Source organism: Manis javanica, chromosome 8, assembly GCF_040802235.1.
Source record: "Manis javanica isolate MJ-LG chromosome 8, MJ_LKY, whole genome shotgun sequence".
Taxonomy (NCBI): Eukaryota; Metazoa; Chordata; class Mammalia; order Pholidota; family Manidae; genus Manis; species Manis javanica.
The window spans coordinates 74,537,033-74,557,842 of record NC_133163.1 but is presented as its reverse complement, the minus strand read 5'-3'; the positions used below and the strand labels follow the sequence as shown (position 1 = coordinate 74,557,842).

General features: G+C 39.9%; 1 protein-coding gene across 7 annotated transcripts in view; it reads right to left on the bottom strand.

Annotated features, from left to right (window-relative positions):
- The window catches only part of ACIN1 (apoptotic chromatin condensation inducer 1), a 31,136-nt gene that overhangs the window by 9,975 nt on the left and 351 nt on the right, over positions 1-20,810 (bottom strand). For 5 of the 7 annotated variants that reach the window (XM_017665120.3, XM_017665122.3, XM_017665121.3 and 2 more), the window contains exons 2-8: positions 19,405-19,470; positions 17,270-17,381; positions 16,735-16,854; positions 9,998-10,086; positions 8,047-9,306; positions 7,338-7,553; positions 6,728-6,843 (exon numbers count right to left, since the gene is read on the bottom strand). In XM_017665120.3, coding sequence (XP_017520609.1) covers positions 6,728-6,843; positions 7,338-7,553; positions 8,047-9,306; positions 9,998-10,086; positions 16,735-16,854; positions 17,270-17,381; positions 19,405-19,470 — 1,979 coding nt within the window. Of the gene's footprint in view, positions 1-911; positions 5,177-6,727; positions 6,844-7,337; positions 7,554-8,046; positions 9,307-9,997; positions 10,087-16,734; positions 16,855-17,269; positions 17,382-19,404; positions 19,471-20,810 lie in introns of those variants that run through there. The other 2 variants (XM_017665124.3, XM_017665125.3) reach the window with 2 other exon arrangements.

The window sequence follows — 20,810 nt, the reverse complement described above, 5'->3', positions numbered from 1 at the left end:
CCACTCCCCTGCCTCTGAATCACACAAGTTTAGCTCCCATTTCAGGCAATGAATCTCAGAGATTCACTTTAGATATACTATCACCTTTTTTCTGTCTTCATCATTAATTTCTACCTCTCACCTCACCCCCACTACCACCCAAACATGGGGAAAAAACTCACAATCAGGATAATCAGGGGCCTATGTCTGAGAAGGGAAACCAGGCCTCCCCAGGCTGATCACCACCAGCAGAAAACTCAGCATTCCCGACAGGCTGACACTCAGAGGTCAGGACAGCCTATCCAGGGCGGGCAGGGAGAGATGTACGGGAAGGGGGAGGGGAAAATTGGAACTGTGCCCCCAGCTAACAGGCCCCCACAGGAACAGGAGACTCAACTGCCTAAATCTAAAGAAAAGACTTATTCAAAAACAACCTATTTCCCATACGAAGAGGGCAAGTAAGGCCAACTGGTAGTCGGACAGGAAGGACAAAGGGGGAAAGCAGAATGACTGAAAACAAACCAAAACGAAGGCAGAATGAAAGCCTTGGGAAGAGAAGGAAGACGAGGTGGGCCGGAGGAGTGGGGAAAAGGGATACATGGGAAAGTGAAGCTCTCACCCTTCTTTGCTTTCTGATAACATGATTTTTTTTCTCCCCCTGGAAGTGCTGTTTATCCCTTTCTGGAATGGAAGAAATAACAAAAACCAAACAAAAAAATCCTAAAAAAAAAAAAAAAAGAAAGGAAAAAAACCCCAAAAAACCTTCCTTGTCCCCAGATCCCACCACCTCCTCCCCAGCCACCCAATCCTTAGGAGAAAACCAAGATGCAGCAACTGGGGATCCAAAAAATGGTAAATGGAAGGGGAGGTGGTGGTGGTGAGGGGAGGCTAAAACAGATCTGGCTTTTAAGAGATAAGCGTTAGGTCCTCACGGCAAACCCCGAGTTCGGCTGGATTGGTCTCTCTGGAGGAGGAGGAGGAAGAGGGCCAGGCTGCTGGTAGTGGCTGGCTCTATTGTATTGGCGGAGCGGCGGCGATCAGCCGGAGACATGCAGGGGAGCCATCTTGCCACTTACCCAGCAGCCCGTGTGCGCGGATGGGGGAGGGCCCTGCTGCAGCAAGGGAGGGGAAATAAAAGAGGGAGGGCACTGAGTGAGCAAGGTTCTTATCCCTTGGCAGGCCGCAGGGAGCACATTGCTGGCTCAGTAAGCCTGGCCCTTTTCCTCCTTTTCTCGGATTACAACAGCAACTGTGGCCCAACCCCACAGAGAGAGGGTGCTCTCTCCTTGTCTTCCCAGGGGGCGGCGGAGGGGGCTGAGTAGAGAGGACAAAGTTACAGCCTACAGCTGCCTGCTTGGAAGATTCCAGAGAATAGAAGAGGAACAGCAGAGCTGGGAGAGAAAAATGATTAGAGGATAATAACAAAGCCAAAGATGAAAGAGACACAGAATGAAAGAGCATGCATGAGCAGTCTTCAGTGTCCACCTCCCTCTATCCAAGAAGCCAGGCATGGAACACTGAAACCAGATCAGCCAGACAGCAGTACAAAGAGGGGAGGTGGGATGAGAACTGGCACTCTCCAACCACTATAGTTGACTGGCTGCTCACCTGGACCAATGACCACGTGTTACTACTCCAACCTGTCCTTTCTCCAGGGATGGTGGAAGGAGTGGCTAAGGAGAGTTCCTTTTTGAATTACCAGTAGGAGTAGGGGATAGGTGTCCTGAAGAGACTGACAGACAACTTTGTTTCACAGAGTCTTTAATTAAGGTAACCCTGCCCCAGGGGCCACTGGAGCCAGAAAGGGAAAGGTAAACTGGGCAAGAGGACCTTGGGGGGAGAAGCTTGAAGGCCACTTCTTGGAGCAAGGGCTCCAATTGAGGGCTCTGAAGCAGATAAGAAACTGAAGTAATTGAGCAGTTATGTGGGGTGGTGGTGATCTGGGCACAAAGTGTGTGGGGACTGAATGGAAAATATTAACCATAGGCATCTTCACCAGACTAAATGTGAAATGGGAAGCTGATTCTAGCCATCCAAAAATGCTCATTTGTTAACTACAGAAGGTGCTCCTTTTGTATCCAAATGGCAGTAGGGATTTTAACACTAAGACATGCTTTTGGGTACTTAACCAAAAGCTTAGCATTATCTCATTTGAAATACCATAACTTTTAGCCAGGGATAAAATTTCCTCCTTGCTGCTTAAAATCTTAAACTTACATACCAACTGCATGCTAAAGTGGTCACATGTATACATCACTCTCAAAGAGTTCCCTTTCATTTAGTTGTCTCTGTCTGCTCAGTGAGATTGAGAGCTCTGGAGTCAAAGTGGCTAGGGGCCAATCCTATACAAGTTGTGTGATACTAGGCAACTTCCTGATCCTGTTTTTCTGAATCTTAATCTGTGAAGTGGGGAGAATAATAATACCTATTTCATGGAACAGTGGCATAAAAGTTTGCTCTCAAAGAGTCTTGCTTGGAGGACACCCCAAGTCAAGGTAACTATGAACAAACACACACATTTTAATAAGCCATTACCTCATTTGATGCCACCTATGGAACTTTCTTTGAATTTCCTCAGAGAAGACTACTCTTTCTGTGATGCAAAGGCATTCAGCTTGAGGTTCTCAAGCAATGCCCTCATTATTCTATATAAACCATGGGTTTACTTGCCCCTTAACTCCACCATGCAGAGTTCCTCAAGGTCAGGGACTTCAGCCCTTGGCCCCTAGCCCAAGTCCTAACACAGAGAAATGCTCCGGAAATATTTCTGAATTAGGTTGCCCCGGTGGGTACCAAGTAGACACTTTAATAAACGCTTTGCTGAACTAAAAGCTTTCTTAAAAAATTTTTTGGATAAAATTCCCAATGTTGCTCCACAACAACTGTTACTTCAAACATCCTCAAATAAACTTTTCCTGTCCATCAATTGTTCTAAACCCCTTCAGCTGCCAATATGCCCCACTAGAAGTAGCTTCCTTGGAGGAAGAATTTTCTTTTATTGGAAATTCTCTCATTTTTTTCAAGAGTTAAGAATTTTACCATGTTCCTTGGCCTTCCTCAGACACAGTGAGTTTGTGCTATCTATGCCACATAATCAATTTTGTGGTCTCTAAGAAGTTTATTTTCTTAAGAAAAAGAGGAATCTTTGAAGTTGCCCCTAAGGGGGACTTGATCTACATGCTGGAACACTCCTGAAGCCTTGTTAGCTATGTGTCACAGTTTTTCTTTGTAGTCCCTTTTAGACAAAAGGGCATCTCCCTTTCCATTATTTACATTCTTGCACAAATGTTTGGTATCTTTGAAAAATATGTGAAACTGCATGGGAATTGGGAGTGGGGGTTACCCATCCAAAATTAAACAGCACATAAAACATTTGCAGCCCAGAAGAAAAGGACAGAACTACTTGGAGGCTAATAACACCACATTATAGTTCATATCTGAATATGAATGAGATTCAGAGAAACTAATGGAAAAGGAGACTTCTTAAGGCATCTATGCTTGAATTTTAGTTACTGTAGAAAATTATGAGGAGCAGAAGACCTGATGTGAAATTTAACAAGCAATAGTGGGACAAGACTACCCTTAGGCAGAAGAGATTTAAATACAGAATACCCTCAGCAGCCCACTAGTTCCAGGGTAAGCAAGGACAGTATGATTTTGGGGTGGGGTGGATTGGGTTATGTCCTTAGACTTAAATACCAATTTCTCAGTGAGCAAACTATTGATGACAATAAATTGTACTTTTTTTTCTTATGCATCACTTGGTATACTGGCACTGTAGGTCCCCGGGGGAGTAGTAATTACACTGTTGACTTAAAGGACCCATTCCTTCCTCCTCATCAGAGAAAGGGACAAATAAGTAGAGTGCTAAGAGCCCAAAGGTGCTATTGTCTGTACTCAGGAAGGTTGTATTTGGAAGAATTCAGGTTTGAATTAACTATTGCTGGATAATACAGTTACCGCCACAAAGTTCTCCCCACCCCTCCACCCCAGCCTTTTTAATGTAAAAACAGAGTACCATTATTTTCTACTATATGAGGATGTTTTTGTTATATCCACATCAGGCAGATCTGACAGGGCTCAACTGAAATACATCTGAGGGGTCACAATCCCTCCTCCAAGCAATGAAAAAGATACCTTACCTCATAAATCTAGAATTCCTCAGGGCATAATGAGAATCAGAATGAATTTAACAAGCACAACAAAAAAATTAGGCAATCTCTTCCAAGTGGTGAGAGGTCCTTGAAGTAAAGTCTAATTTTTAATAAACACTTCACTGAATCACTAAGTCCTAGCTCTGTTCCTTTAAACTCATGTGACTTCTTGTTGAGACAGGCAGGAAAACCAAGGTTAAGCCATAAATTGTCTTTTCCATTCAGCACTGTTGATCCCACTCTTGATACTGGCCAAGGGCTCCAGAGGTCACCAGGCTGAAAACTAGGACTTTAGAGGGGTTAAGACTATGATGAGGGTTGTGAATCAGTGTAGTGGGAACTCTAGATATGTAGGCAAAGTTCTCAAAGATTCCTTTACCAAATCCAATGCCAGAATAGCCTATGGGTTTAGGCCTTTCGACATGTCTTTTTATTAGGCTGCTGAATAGACCATCTGGAAGGCAGGCAGGCAGAAGGAAAGTAGATTAAGAGGGATGTGTGTGAGCTACTCCTGAGCTGAAGACTGCATTTCTAATCTACAGGCTGCTCCAAGGAAGCTTTCATAGGCAACAGGGGACAATCTTGGTATTTGCCCAACATGCCATTTGCCTATCACCTTGCCAGAATCAATGTGAAGAAATTACCTCAGTCATAAAATGAAGATCAAAGCCACCTTTACCTGGGGAGAAAAATTCTGTATGACTCCAAGCTTCAAGTGCCCTGGACTTGCATATGAAAGTCCAAAAATAAAGGTGCTTTAAAACAGCACTAAGTGCTGTTCTGTTGCCAGGATCTCACATACCCACACAGTTTTAGAGCAAGTAAGGAGCTTTTCAGAGAATTACTTGCTTCTCAAGGTGCATAGGAGGCAGTTCCTCAGGCCCAATTAGCAGCAGGTTGTCAACACCTACTTTGAAACTGCCTATTATACAAAGGACATGCTGTACTCCCATGGGATGGGATTGGGGAGGGCATGTATTATCTCTGGTTGATGAATATGGAAGGGAAGGTGTCACCCCATTTCCTCATCGATGGTGTAGCTGAGGAATCCTGGACACCTTCCAGAATCCGCTGGTTTTCACTTTATGGTCCTAGAAGAAAAACCCTTTTCCAAAGGATCATGTACTCAAAAGGGGAAAACAGAAACTTTAAAAGAAATAGTGAACTTTTGACTTTCAAACCAAAAATATAATGGACACAAGATGGCAGCAGAGGCAAGAATTTTAGATGGACAGTAGCAAGGGTAAACCCCATAGCATAAGTTACGTAGTGATTATAAAACTATTATCAAAGTCTTAAGGAAATGAGATAACACGTATCACCTGCCCACCACCCTCCAATATCAGGAGCAAAAGATAGTCTGAAGCTCTCGAGAGTGTAAATTATTAGATTTTACACAAAGGGAAAAATCATACTTATAGTATTAGTGTTCCTTTTGTATCCAAATGGCAGTAGAGATTTTAACACTAAGACAAGCTTTTGGGTACTTAACCAAAAGCTTAGTATTATCTCATTTGAAATACCAGAGCTTTTAGCCAGGGATAAAATTTCCTCCTTGCTGCTTAAAATCTTTAACTTAGATGCCAATTGCATGCTAAAGTGGTCACATGTATACATCACTCTCAAAGAGTTCCCTTTCATTTAGTTATCCCTGTCTGCTCAGTGAGATTGAGAGCTCTGGAGTCAAAGTGGCTAGGGCCCAATGTAAAATGTAAAATGACATTTACAACGAATCACAGCACAACTTCAGGCCTACTATCCACACAGGATATTCACCAGAACAGTACAGGATTCCTGATGTCTAAAAACTAAGCAGTCTTATTTACATAATGCTTTTCCTTTTCTCTTCCCACGAGACTTTGAAGCCAGGAATTTTGGTTCAATGACTTCTTAATTTATAATAGCTCAGAATAATGAATGACATACCTGTTTGATTACAAATTTAATTTGATATCAAAGTATTTCTAGGACTAAATATAAATAAGGGGAAAGAAAAACTCACACTAACTGTATAAATGGTAAAATCAACCCAAGCAAGGATCTTAGGGGTCCAAGAATAAACTTCTGACTTAATATGGACCTCATATTTCGCCATATCGCATGCTTGAAGAGCCAACTATAGGCTGTGCTTAATAAAATGATAGCAAGTAATAATGGAAAACACAGAAACTAAAAAACTGGCACCTTTCTGTGCCCTTCTTTATACATCCTCAATATTCTTTATGATTTGCTCCCAGGCTCAGATATAGCTGGTATGTGTAAGTTGAAGACTGAGTTAAGATGCCTTGAATCAATTCCCTTACACTATCTTGAGTTTGGAAACAGAAGCCTCTGCTGCCTGCTCCTTAAAGGAATTGACTATTTTGGTCAGATGATCCCAGTATGGGTTTCCTTATGCTCTTACCACTTTTCAGATTACCTTAAAAGTTCTGGAGGCAGTGCCCAACAAGGTAACTAAGTCTAGCCTTTGTCCACATAAAGCTCTGCCTTCAGGTTTTAAAAGTAGGGCTGCTTAGTAAAGAACCCCTAGGGAGTAAAAAGCTACCCCACACTCCTAGTTCCTTGTTATACCCCAGCTGAGATGTATCACTTACACAGTGTGATGAATCCTTTCTGATTCTGGTAGGTGAGAAGTCTGAGTCTCTGAGGTTTGGGGCTGTGTGGCAGCTGGTGGCTCTGCCTCCTCAGCTTCACACTTCTTTGGGCTCCCCTGTCAGGGCAAACATAGCAAAACAAACATAGCAACATACTTAAATCTGCTTGGTTCCTTTTCTTTGATCTGGAGCTGGTCAAAGGCAGAGCAGAACATACACAGTACCAGCTCCACACACAGCCCTGTGTATCTTCATTTCATTTCACAAAGGGGAACAGGATACTGCTTAAGAAATTTCTATGCCAGCAATCATTTTATTAGAATTCTTTTTGGTAGGAACTGAGAAAAGGTGTCCTTTGGGGCAGAGAAAAGATGTTCTGAGAACTGACTCTGAGTACCCTGGAGATGAGAATTCTGCTGCTCAGCCTCATGTAGGCCTTTTATGACAAGGGAGTTGCAAGCGAATTAAGTGTAATCTAACAGGTATCCCCAACTTTCTACATTTCTACTGAACCTTGTATAGATTGCCCTTTCAATTTTATAGCTAAGACAAAAGAGAAAACCATGCCTAGTTCTCCGTCTCCCTCTGGGGAAGGGGTATAACAGCTTACCCGCTCTGGCTGAAACCTCTGGGTCACATGCTTTTCGGCTGGCTCAGGTTGGCTCATACACCTCACTTGGACAGAGGATGAAGCGGAAGTCCTCTCCTTTGGCTCGTGGACCTGCACTTGTGGCACTGGTGGAGTTGCAACCTCCTGACCAGAAGAGGGATCTTTGGTTTCAGTGTAGCTGGTGCTGCTGTCCCTGGAGACTCTGGGGCTCAGAGACTGAAGAAACAAAACATAAGGCAAGTCATTTTATTTGCTACATATTTAGTAAATCACTGAGTTGTCCAATTTCCGCTGACCTAATTTAACACTCTGGATCTTTTTGTCCCTCCATTTATTCCTTTTTGAGTTAACTCCCTGACTTCCTAGATTACTCAACAGATTATTTATTAAGTCCCAACTAGGTGCTGGGTCCTGGGATACACACATTAAAAAGTCATGTGCATATACTCAAGAAGTTTACAGTTTAGTGAAGGAGATGGATAAATGAATTCAATTTTCCCTTGAATCAAAGGGTCTCAAAATGACAAAAAAGGACCCTTACTTAGGAAATCAATGAATTAAAAATGACTCTGAAATGAGGGGAGAATAATCATCAAAATGGGGACAAAAAGAACCTTCTATTCTCACCAGATCACGGTATGTCCTCCCGGGGTTGAAAAATACTGTAGTACAGACAGAATATCAATGCCCCCAGGATTCTTCCACTTACTTTTCTGCTGTTGCTGGATGCTGAACGGGAACGAGAACGGGAACGTGACCTGGACTCTGATGTTGACCTGGAGCCCATCTCGGGTTTACTACGAGGGTTGGCATGAGTATGTGCCCGAGATACACCTGTCTGCTTAGATCTTGGAGGTGAGTGAGACTGAGAGCCTGAGCTATCAGGAGAGCGAGATCTTGATCTAGAACTAGAGGATGAAGATGAGGAGGACTGGCTAGAGGATGAGTCAGATGACTGTTTCAATCTGTGGCTTGGGAGAAGGGTGTGAGAAGCCCTTATGCCTTCCTTCTGTTCCAAAGATAGCTGTTTCAGAGATTCCTCAGTGATCCCTTTGGCCGGTCCTAATTCCTCAATTTTTAGAGGGAGTGGTTGAGCATATTTTTCTGACTCAGTTTCAAGACCCTTCTGGGTTGAGGAGTCACCTAGTGTGCTTTTCTGAACTAGAGGCAGGACATTTTCCTCTGGTACCTTCTCTGCTGGAGGTTCTACTTTGGTGTCTGTAGGACTTGACAAAGGAGAGAGGCCTCCCACCAACTGGACAGTATGCTGAGGTATTAAGAGCTCCCTGGCCTCAGCATCTGTATTAGGAGGAGATAACTGAATGAGGACAGGGGGCGCTGGACCTTCCATGGGCTCTATTTCTTCTTCACTCTGGAGCTGTGCATTCAGTGGTGGAGAAGATGCTTCCTTGGTAAGTAAAGGTGGTGGAGTCTCCTCCTCAGTGGCAGTTTGCTCTGGCTGTAGCACAGGAGGGGCCTTCTCCAGATCTTCAATCAGTTGAGGAGGGGAAGGGGACTTTGATTTTTCCTCTAAACCTTTTGAAGATTTTATGTGTCTTTCTTCTTCCTCAAGAGGAAAAGCTGTTTTCATCTCTTTCTCCTGCTGATGTCTGGCCAGATGAATTCTTCTGGCCTCTTCCTGGAACCTTGTAACTCTCCCTCCTCTCTCTAACCCCTCCTGTTCCTGGGGTCTTATGGTTTGAAGTCTCTCATCCATCACCTCCTCTGGTTTTGCTCTGGGCATCTCTTCCCTCTCTTCTTCCTCAAACTGTTTCAAGACTGGTGCATCCCTAGATTTTTGTCCCTCATCATCATCTTCCTCCTCCTCTTCTTCCTCTTCTTCTTCTTCTTCCTCCTCATCTGTTTTCAAATTTCGATCTGCTCTGACCCTCAGATTTCTGGAAGGTGTTTCTTGATCGTCTTCCTCCTCAGCTGCTTGGCTGCCCTCAGAGAGTTTAGCTGCTTTTGCCTGAAAGAAAAGATACACAATGGTTCCAAGAATATTTGCTCACTATCAACACAGGAGAAAAAACATCTCACAAGACACATAAAGGAAGGAGAAACTCAATACATGCTTTCAGCAACATAGAAGTGTGACATTAGACAAGCATGACTAATATGGGCTCTTACAGGAATCAAAATGCAGTGACTAAAGGGAATATAATAATTAAACTGCCACAAGTTCATTTTTAGTCTCAAGCTTTAAAAATAAATAAATTGAACATCAAGAAAGTAGTGGGCGATGGAGGGCTGACCTGTTATTATTTAATGTGATTATTTTGATCATATTGACATAGTTAACTTTTTTCCCATTTCTTTTCCACAATCTTTTGGATTTTGCTCACTTAATATCATATGTTTTAAATTTTAATTGAATAATTAATTATATCTTATTAACGATGCGCTTTAGGAATAGACCAGCCTATCAACTTTGGTAATTGTTTCTTAAAAATATATTCCCTTAGAAGTCTGAAGGCCAGAGCAGATCTAATTTAAAAAACAAAAAATAAGAACAAGATGGTAAAAAGGAGAAAGAAGATGACTATATATAGAAATCTAGAGACACCAATTCTGAAATAATTTGAGAAGGCAGAAGAGGAAGAGATATCGACAGCATTAGCCAAAGAGGTGATGGAAGTTTTAGGAGGTACATGAGTTACCTGTCTGACCCTGGATGATCGTCTTTCTCCTTTCCTTGGTTTTTCATCATCAGATTCACCTTTCTCTTCAGAAATACAGGAGCTTTTTCCTACCAAATGATAGAAAATCAAATCAGAACACTGATTCAAGGCTGTTTTCTAAAATTTAATCATAGCATATAAACTGGTCAATACATACCTGTACCAATTTCTTTGATTTCTATGTGGAAAAAAAAATTATATAAAACCCTAAGGGTCTTTTTGCTAATTCCTGCTCCACATGTCTGGAGTATTTTTAATATCCCCAAACCAGTGCATGTATTACAAATACTCAAATAAATGTAAAGTAACTACCAGGGGCTTCAAACTGATTATCAGAGATGTATAAAAAATACTTATTTCTATAATAGTCTGTCACTCTGAATCAAAGCTCAAGACTTCACTATGTTCAGTGTTCATTTTTCTGAATTGCCTATGGCTACCACAGTTTTGACCAAAACATTATTATTATTATTATTATACCAGTTTGTAAAACAACCATCTCATTAAGTTAAGTACTTAGATGAATGGTTTTCAGGGCTGAGAAGTTCCTGGAAATTACTTCAAGTCAACTGTACAGGGCTTCAGAAATAGGCCCTTTCAATTACATTTTATATATGGAGCACAAGGTGAGTCTTTTTTTCTTCACAGGGAAAATAAATTCTACTATTAAAGAAAGCTTGAAAACCACCAATCTAGTTCATTCGAAATAATAAGTCTATGTACAACTTGAAAAAATTTCATTACATGAAGGAAAGTAATTATGGGTAGATTACTTAGTAATTTGGATCTCCAGAAGTCTTAATTTAGAAAGAGGGGGTGGGCCAGAAGATTTCTAAGTTTCCTATCAATATTAAAATATTACATAGAATAGCAATATAAATATTGATGAAAACCAGTTTAGAACAATCAGGTAATTATAGATTACAGCTAGACTAGGCTCAATTTTAATATAGTACAAAAATGAGCCACACTGGTACAAATAAGCAGATGGTGTGAGTGTTAACCCAAGGTTTTCTCTCATTTCTATATCCAAACAATGTAAAATGAACTAGTCTTTGCTTCTGTCATTAAAAGGAGAAACTTATAAAATGAACTAGAAGATTGCACATATTTTTAAAGCTTAACTCCATGATAGTGTGATTAACAGAATCTCTGAATATATACCACTTCATTTCTGGATTAGTGAATACAGACTTGCATTATGGATATATATATAGGATCTATGATTAGGATATATATAGTGACAGACCAGATTCCTTAGTAAACATTTGAAGAATAATCTGTAAGAGATTAATAAATAATGTGGTGGCTATAGCAATCAATAATAATTTCATAATTAAGTGATGTGGAATAGATTAAATTACAAAGAGTAAAACCTAAAGAAAATACTTTCAACGTATTTTTGGCAAAGCTCTCCTTTGCAAGTATAAACGAAAGAAGCTATTTTTGTCATTAACAACAAAAAACGGCAGAGGAACAGGGAAGGAATGAACAGGCAGAGCATAGAGGATTTTTAGGATAGTGAAAATACTCTGCATGATACTATAAGGATGGACACATGTCATTATATGCTTGCCTGAACCCACAAATGTACACCAAGAGTGAACCCTAAGCTAAATTGGAGACTCTGGGCAATTATGATGTGTCAGTGTAGGTTCAGCAATTTTAAGAAATTTACCACTCTGGGTGGGAGTGTTGATAATGGGAGAAGCTATGCATATACAGGGGCAGAAGGCATTTGGGACATCTCTGTATCTTCCTCTCAATTTTTCTATGAACCTAAGACTGCTCTAAAAAAATAGTGTCATAAAATCATTATCCAGATTCTCAAGGAGAGATAAAGAAAGTTACAGGTTGGAGGGAAGGTAAAGATTTGAATAGTGCAGATATTTTAGCTTATATGCAGACACAGACAAGATTGAATAAATTATACAGTGAAAACCAATTTTGTTATTTTAGTTTGTCAGAGTACTATGATTTTAAAACTTGTTTTTCCAAATTAAAAAAATATGAACAAATGCTTTTGTAATAAGAAAATAAACAAACAAAATCCCATACTCTGAAGAAAAAAACCTACAGAAGAGATTCTCAGATACTCCTCAAATACTATATAACACTTAAACTCCTAGGCCTTGTCATCCCAAGTACTTTTATCACTGAAGTTCTATATAAGAAACATTCTGAAAAAAAAAATTAAAAGCACATATTTAAAGTTAAACAAAAGATGCCTGTGTTGAGTAACAGGCTTTCACTAAGTACATATATGCTCTGAATAAATGCGATTTTAAGGGGAATAAAAAAAAAGGCAGGTACAAAGGTGACCAGAGATACATGCGTTAAGCAGGTCAAACAGTTTTATTTAGAGTTGTGATTTTAAAATTAGGTATGTATAAGCAAACAGCTTCTTTCGCCACCTATTGTAAGCTTTATGCTATCCTATTGGATCATAATGTTACTTTGATTCTGTAAAGCTGAAGTGACTGAATTCCAGACGATTACTCCTATGGAAGCACTTAAGTAGTAAGTCAGCAGAGATGTGGGAAAACTGGGCAGGGCTGCTCACAAACTTTTGGTCATCACTGTTTTGCCAAAAAAGTGAAAACTGGAAGGGATGTTCAGACATGAAACAAGAATTTAGTCAGCAATACAAAATATAAGGAAGAGATGATGAATCTCTTTCTAGTTCCTTGTGAGAAGCTGATGTGATACAGGCAAGCTTCTGGGAAAGGTGACATCTTCTATTACAACGAGCACATGGCCACGTGTCTTAAGCCAGACGTTAACATGTGTAGAAACTGAGCAGTTTTAGCAAACGGTGGAGCCAATATTGTAATTAAGTTAATAAATGTATTTCAGGAGTTGAAAAGCAAGCCAGGGTATATAAGATTTCCAAGATTCCAATGCCAGAAGCTTTCAGGATAAAGGAAAAGGTGGCTGTTAGACACTGTAGAATGTATTAAAGTAAAAAATGTTTAAGGGCCATATAGGAAAGTAGATTCTTCATTCTAGGAAACAAATCTGTAAGCAGAATTTGCAGGACCCAAGTAAGGTAGTTAAAGATCACAGAAAAGCCTTTGACCAAAGGGTATCCTTAGGTATGAATAGGCAGCAAGAATTAAGAGGATGGAGACCTGGCAATGATGCCAAACCTACATCTAACTCCTGTTAGCTGTATAAGTGACTTACCTAGCATTTCTTTAGAATCTCAGCATCCAGATTTATGCAGGAAAAGGAATGAGGGCTACATGCTCTGCAAGCCAAAGGCTGGCTAAGACCCTCTGGGGCTATACCTTTGTTAAACAATCTATATTCTAAATATTCATTTTTAACTGTTTTTCTATTTTTCTTCATAATTTTTCTAGAATGGACTCTGAAATAATTAAAACTAAAGGCAATAAAAATTTTTATACACCCAATCACGATACAAGGAAATCCAAACAACTCTGACTACGGAGGGTGGATACTGACTATCCACACCCTTGAAAACCAAACCTGAATAAAGTGGTGGAGAGATAAGAAGTCAAGGACAGCCAGAGAGGACTGTGTAAAGCAATCTTCCTTTGTATTTGGGATTTTGTCTACACCAAATAAAAGGGAATTTATTGCTGGAGTAAAAGCCAAGAACCCTTTTTAAACATAATACTGAAAAATTCTTCTTTTAGCTAGTTACTCATAAACTGAATTGATCTACAGAACTACCTGGGGGCTTTAAAAAAATGAAGAGTCCCAGGACTCACATTCCCTGAGGGTAGCAGGGCCCAGGAACTCATATTTCTGAAAGTAGTAATACTAACAAAAAGTTCTCAGGTGCTACTATTGATTAGCAAACTATGTTACTAGGAACTTTATTTTAATCAGTATCTTATTAAAAGAGAACCCAAAAACATCCAAAGCCAACAATAAGCTGGCATCCCACTAGTTCACTGGTCTATGGCAGACTGATATTGAACGCCTGAAAGAATTTCTGGGTAAATGCCAGGCATTACCACTGATCCAACTAAGCAATGCTGTAACTCCAAACTATTATTCCACTTAGGATGCTGACCAAATTTGTATCACATCTACAATGACATTCATAATTCTAGTCAAGATCAGAGGTAGGAAGAGCATATACAGTAGAGCAATTGTTCGTTATACTCTACAATTTACTACATTCATCTCTTCCCATGTATTTTTCACCTCTTTCCTTTTCCTCTTTTCCCCCTCCATTAGTCACAGCCACAGGCAGAGTCCTGCTGATGACATAAAGCACTGAAGAGACTTGAAGAGACTGGCTACCCTCACTCTAAACATTTGCTTTTGAAACCTTATTTCTATTTCAGGATCAATTTCTCATTTTCATCTCAAATTACATTTAAAACTGAGATAGGCTCTCTTTTTAAAAGAGAATTCCTTATTCCACTTCTAGGACTTTACCCTAAGAATGCAGCAGCCCAGTTTGAAAAAGACAGATGCACCCCTATGTTTATTGCAGCACTATTTACAAACAATAGCCAAGAAATGGAAGCAACCTAAATGTCCATCAGTAGATGAATGGATAAAGAAGATGTGGTACATATACACAATGGAATATTATTCAGCCATAAGAAGAAAAAAAATCCTACCATTTGCAACAACATGGATGGAGCTAGAGGGTATTATGCTCAGTGAAATAAGCCAGGTGGAGAAAGACAAGTACCAAATGATTTCACTCATATGTGGAGTATAAGAACAAAGACAAACTGAAGGAACAAAACAGCAGCACAATCCCAGAACCCATGAATGGACTGACAGTTACCAAAGGGAAAGGGACTGGGGAGGATGTGTGGGAAGGGAGGGATAAGGGCGGGGGAAAAAGAAAGGGGGCATTAAATTAGCATGTATAATGTGGGGAGGGGGTAAGGGGGGGAGGCTCTACAACACAGAAGGCAAGTAGTGATTTTACAGCATCTTACTACGCTGATGGACAGTGACTATGAAGAGCTTTGTGGGGGGGACTTGGTGAAGGGCGGAGCCTAGCAAACATAATGTTCTTCATGTAATTGTAGATTGATACCAAAATAACAATAATAAAAAATAAATAAAAAGAGAATTCCTTAACAAATCATGTTCCTATTGAGAATTTTCAATGATTCCATTACCTTTACAATAAAAAAGCTCCTATTCACTAGCTTTGATAGAAGCAAGCAGTATTATCCCAATGGACAACTATTGCTCTATTCTTGAATATGAAAGAATACTTTACTCTGGCTAGATTCCTTTACTACCTCTCCCTTAAAAATATCACATTCATTTCTTTCTCTATGCCTTTGTTCCTTACTAAAAATACCCTCCTTTTCTCTGTGCCAATTTAAATCCCACCCATTTCTAGGGCTCAGCTCAAATCCTAAACCTCCTTCTTGAGGCTCTCTCTTATCAGTCTAGTCCTCAGTGAGCTTTTATTATTTTGAATTCCCATGATACATGTGAATGCACTATTTACATGTCACTTTGAAACATACCATCTTCTATTGCTAGTTTTACGTGCAATTGTCTTCTCTCCCCCTAACAGATGATACAATGTGCTAGCTCCCCCCCAAATATTTTTCTATATGGAAATATGTGTACAGCAGGATTCATTAATTTTTTTTGACTGATTTTTTATTTAAGAAACACTGACAACTAATTTATAAAAGAGTTTTCCCCTTCCTCCTGGCTTTACAATCAGGGAAAAAAAGAGTGCTAAGAGCAAAATGGATCAATTAAGGGTCTTCTACTTTTATGTATAAGGAGGTTTCTAAATGAACTTACTTCTTCCCCACCATTAAATATGTCCTAAAAAATCTAATTTGAAGAAGGAATTCTGTATTAATCAGAATAGCTAGCAACTTCCATATATTCTAAAAACACTAACTATGGAATGATCACCTTCCCCATGAACACTAACATTAATGATTCAAAGTACTTGTTAATTTATACATTAGTTCAATATATTTATCTACAGTCCACATATCTCATATATATGTTCTCCTAAAAGCATACTGTCTTAGGTAGGTAGTTCCTAGAAGACAAGGCTGCATTTACACTTTTGCTTGAGATACTATGGTAAACTGGGTGCTTAATATTTTTTATAAAATGAAAAAATTATCTTGTCTGAACCAACTCCACACAATAGGTTAGAGCTCCCTATAATATGCTCATATAATACTCTGTACTTCCTCTCATAGCACTTAGCACAACTGTAATTAATTATGTAATAATTTAATATCCATCTTCTCACTACATTGTACATTACAATAGTGCACAGACTTGTCTTTTTCTCTACCATATTCTTGGTGTCTAACATGTGCCTGACATACAACAGGCACTAAATAAAAATCTGTTGAATTAATAAACTACAGCAGATGCCTATCTGGGAGAATGACTGGATGTGCAATACATAACATATACAGTTAGTGAGAAAAATGAAAGAGTTGTGACTGTTCCTAAACTCAGAGATATTAAGAGGTTAAAGTGATACAGATGAGAAGAAAAATTATACCACCTCATAAAGCACTGAGAGGTTAACACAACATAGAGGTGAAAGCAGGCTTCCTCAAAAAGGACCTAATTCCCATGAAAAACAGATGTCAAATATCAATGACAAAGAACTTCCCTGGGAATTTAATGGAGACTTAGGAGGAAAGGAGGTATAACTACCTCCCCCCACCAACTACGCAGGATTGACAAAACAGCGCAGTGGGGAGGGAGATACGTACTGGGTGAATGTCTGCTGAGCTCCAGCTCTGGTGTCTCCAGGCTGCTATGAAAGTCAGGAGGCAGCAGGGAAGCCACTCCCTCAGGATGGATCATCTCGTCCTCAGACTCAGCTGAAGCTTCTGCAAAGTACAGATTGGGTCGGGGCAGGGAGGGAGTGAAGGACTCAGCATGTGGGAATTTGCAGAGGAGTGAAGGAGGTCAGGCAAAGTCATGGACACGAAGCATATACTAAAAAGAGCTCTTTATATATAGAAAAACTCCCTGAGATTAAGTCCTACCTCATCTAAAGGGTAGATTAATTTACTAATAACTCTGCCTGTTAACAAGAATCCTCTTCTAACAAGATGGTCAAATTAAGTGTCTTCTTCCCTGACAAAAGGTGAACAGTAACTCACGTGGCTCCATAAACTACCAAAGCAAATATGCAGCAGTCTCAGCCTAACTTATTCCTGAAATTTACTAAGCAGGCACATCTACTTGGTGACAGGAATAAGAATGAAGAACTCCTTGTAAGAAGTGACAGCCTGGGCTTACCTTCAAGTTCTGCAGCTTCTCGAGCTTCGCGTTCCAGCCGTTGCCTAAGTAGCTCCTGCTGCTTTTCCAGATACTGCTTTATGAAACTGTTCTGGCTCATTTCCTCACCAATCTGTGTAGAAGACATGGAAAAGGAAAGTAAAGGAAAGCAAACCAGGAAAAATGCAAGGAAGAAAATTCCATGGAGTAAAGCTTTACCACTTATATTTGGATCCAAGAAAGGTAATTAAATTAAAATGCTGGAAGGCCCTTTTCTAAGCTACTCTTATGTTGAGAACCAAAATAAATAGCCCTATGATTCACCAAAGATGGTAAAGAGAGGCACTGCACATCATTTTTTACTTTAAATATTCAGTTCCCAACCAAAGAGTAATGATGCATAGATACAAATAGAAATAAAAATTCCTGTAGAAGTATGCTTTTTAATCTAAATTTTTAGATAATTAAAAACATTACCCAAAAGATAATCTAAATTTTCCTTTTAGAATACCAAAACTAAAAGGAAAAAATACTAATTATAATTAGTTCATACCAGTTATCTCTTGTTGATACCAAAGATCAGTCTCCACCTATCCAGGAAATGTCAAACATCTTCAAAATTACAGTACTTAAAAATGTCTTACAGTGAAAGCAAGACATAAAGAAAAAGGATTTCCATTCAGCATTTTGATAGATTCCATTTTGATTGAGAAGAAATTCTTGGTAACAGTATTTAAAATTCAGGAGCTTAATCCCATCCCTTTTCCCATTTTGTCTGCAACACATACTCCCATGTCACTCTTCTGCCCTTCAGCTCTCTCTTCACAAGTCCTCCTCCTAAGAACCTTCTTGCTTAGCAAGTCTTATTAGAACTCCAGAAAAAGGAAAATATCTGAACAGTTTCTATGTTATTTATAATCTTTCCTAAGCATAGTAAATATTTTTTTACCATGTACTTCCTCTCATAGCACTTAGCACAACTGTAATTAGAACAAGTCTCTTGGTACTCAATGGACACTGATGAAGTGTGGGTTGCATGTATTAATGTATGTATGTATTTGTTGCAAAAATCCCATGTTTATAAGAGCAAAATTTAAAGACTAAAAATGCAAAAGGATGGACAAAAGGAATATTATCATAAACTGATTACTTATACAGTGTCTTATACTTCTTAAAACTTAACTAAACCTCTATAAGCTGGCTAGATGATATTTACAGCTTAATGAGTTGATAACAAGGGAGCTTACGAAGGCTCTCTTGTTTTTCCACACTATCTTGGGAATTCATGTAATACTGAAGCTGCACACTACTGCACTAACAAAGACCTGAATTTGTCCTTTAAGTGTATACTATAATGAAGGGATTTTAAAAGCAGAAAAGACTCCCTAACAAGATCATGCAGTCTAAGAATTTATTTATTTTTTAAACTATGGAATGATTTCTTCTAGGGAACTCTTATGCTGCAATCAATATACAAAGAAGATAAAAGCAGATCTAACATAGTTTAAGAGGGGAGTGTGAACTCCTGCTCACTTGGGAAGAAAAAGTATCTTCCCTAGGAAGCCCCACCAGTTACACAAAACCCCAGCAGAGCAGTTATAAAACTACGGATCTAGTCCAACCTTTTCTCATATTACACATAGGGAACTGAGGAAACCAAGGCCTCCAAAGGTTAAGTTTCTTGCCCTAAGTAACAGAGCAATTCATGATGTCTAGAAGTAACTGCACTGTTAATATTAACACTAGCAATGGTGGATGATTTCCAAAAGATTGAAAAGAACACAAGAGTTCTTGATTAGCAAGTATTTTCGTATACTCCCTATTGACAATCTAATTCAAATCTACAGATTCAAAGACATCAACTACTTTTCCCAAATCAATGGCAAATAAATGACTTCAGATCCCTGTACTACACTTAATTGGAGCCGTATCTTTCTCCACACACCATTTTAAGAATCAAAAGTTAACTAACCTCCTCTAATTCTGTCATTAAATTCTTTATTAGAATCCAACTATCCGGTATGATAACATTTTCAACCCAGGGAACTTAGGAAAATGTCGGTGAGGAATTAAGCATCAAATATACAAATATCATGTCCTTCCATGTGTCTGTGCCCCCAAAGAGCCCACTCCATCTAATGGATCTTCTTTCTTACCTGGGAATTTGGCTGGAATGCAGCATGGGGTGTTGAGTGTTTCTGTAAATTTTCGAGCATTAGAGCCTAGTGTAGAGAAGGGCAAAAATCAGAAGTCAGGTTAAAAAGAAAACACCCACTCCTCCCTCAATCTCTTCATTAAATTCAACAACTAACCATACACACTTAAACTGTACTCCTTTTCCAGGGACCTAAAAGCCCTTTACTAATACTGTTCTCATTCATCTTTAGAAGATCCTTAAAGGTAGCCATGGTTACTATTCTGAAATGCTGAGATGTAAAATGCAGGCACAGAAAATCAGTGACCTGGCTATGTAAATAAGAGAAAAACAGTGACAGAACCAGAACTACAATCCCTATTTCTTCTGCACTTTTGACTAGTGCCCCTTCTAAATCTGGCCATGCAGGTAAAATCAGTTCAAATACTCAGATCAGTTTCTAATACATGAAATCAACAGGGGGCTGCTGGTTTCTCCCTGATTAAATTACTTATCAGTTACCCAGGACTACATCTACTCCAGTGAACTTGTATCGTTTACGTGAGTGGCACCTAGGTTTATCAAATTTATAAAAAGTTCGAAGAGGTTACAGAACAAAATGACCACAGATTCTGTAAACTATGGTCAGACCCAACCCACACACGCACACGAGAAGCTGTCAGCTTCTGTATAGGCAAAGGTCTGCCAATTTAACCCTTGGGCCAACCCAGCTCTAATCTACACTACTGGCCATGTATCCTAATTAACTCTAATTAAAACTTCATCTTCCCTCTGTTTAAACCAAACCAATACACACCAATCCAGCCACCTACCTCCTGAAGATCCCACCGATTCAAATTCCCCAACATATACTAATCTGCCTCACCTTTCTAATATTCATCAAACTCTTACCCACCTAAATTGCTTCTGGATGCCCTATAAATTATACACCCCTAACAAGTCCCTTCAAATCGGGGTTTTTCTTCAGCTCACCTCTAATCAAGCAGACATTTTACCCTACCACAATCCTATTCTTGGACACCGATACCAACCCCATCAACCCCTCCGTCCAACTATAACCCTAACTCGGACCCAGCCCAACTCGACCCCCTCAGGCCAGCAACGCCGGTGGTTGTAGTGGGATTTAACTCCTTCTGCAGCGCATGCGCCGAAACCAGACACACAAACAAGGAGGGGGTGGGGGAAGGAGGAAGGAGCCTAAGACACTCCGGGAGAGCAGCGCGCAGCCTCCCATTTTGGGCTCGCGCCGCTGCCGTTAAGGCGGGAACCGGCGCTGTCTCTGTTGCAGCGCGAGCTTCACCAACTACCGTGCGCGTGGATCCAGAGGCTCGCGCTAGCGGCCTGAGCGAGCTCGCGCCGAGCCCGGACACTGCGCCTGCGCCGCGGCAGAGACTCGTCTCTACCGGG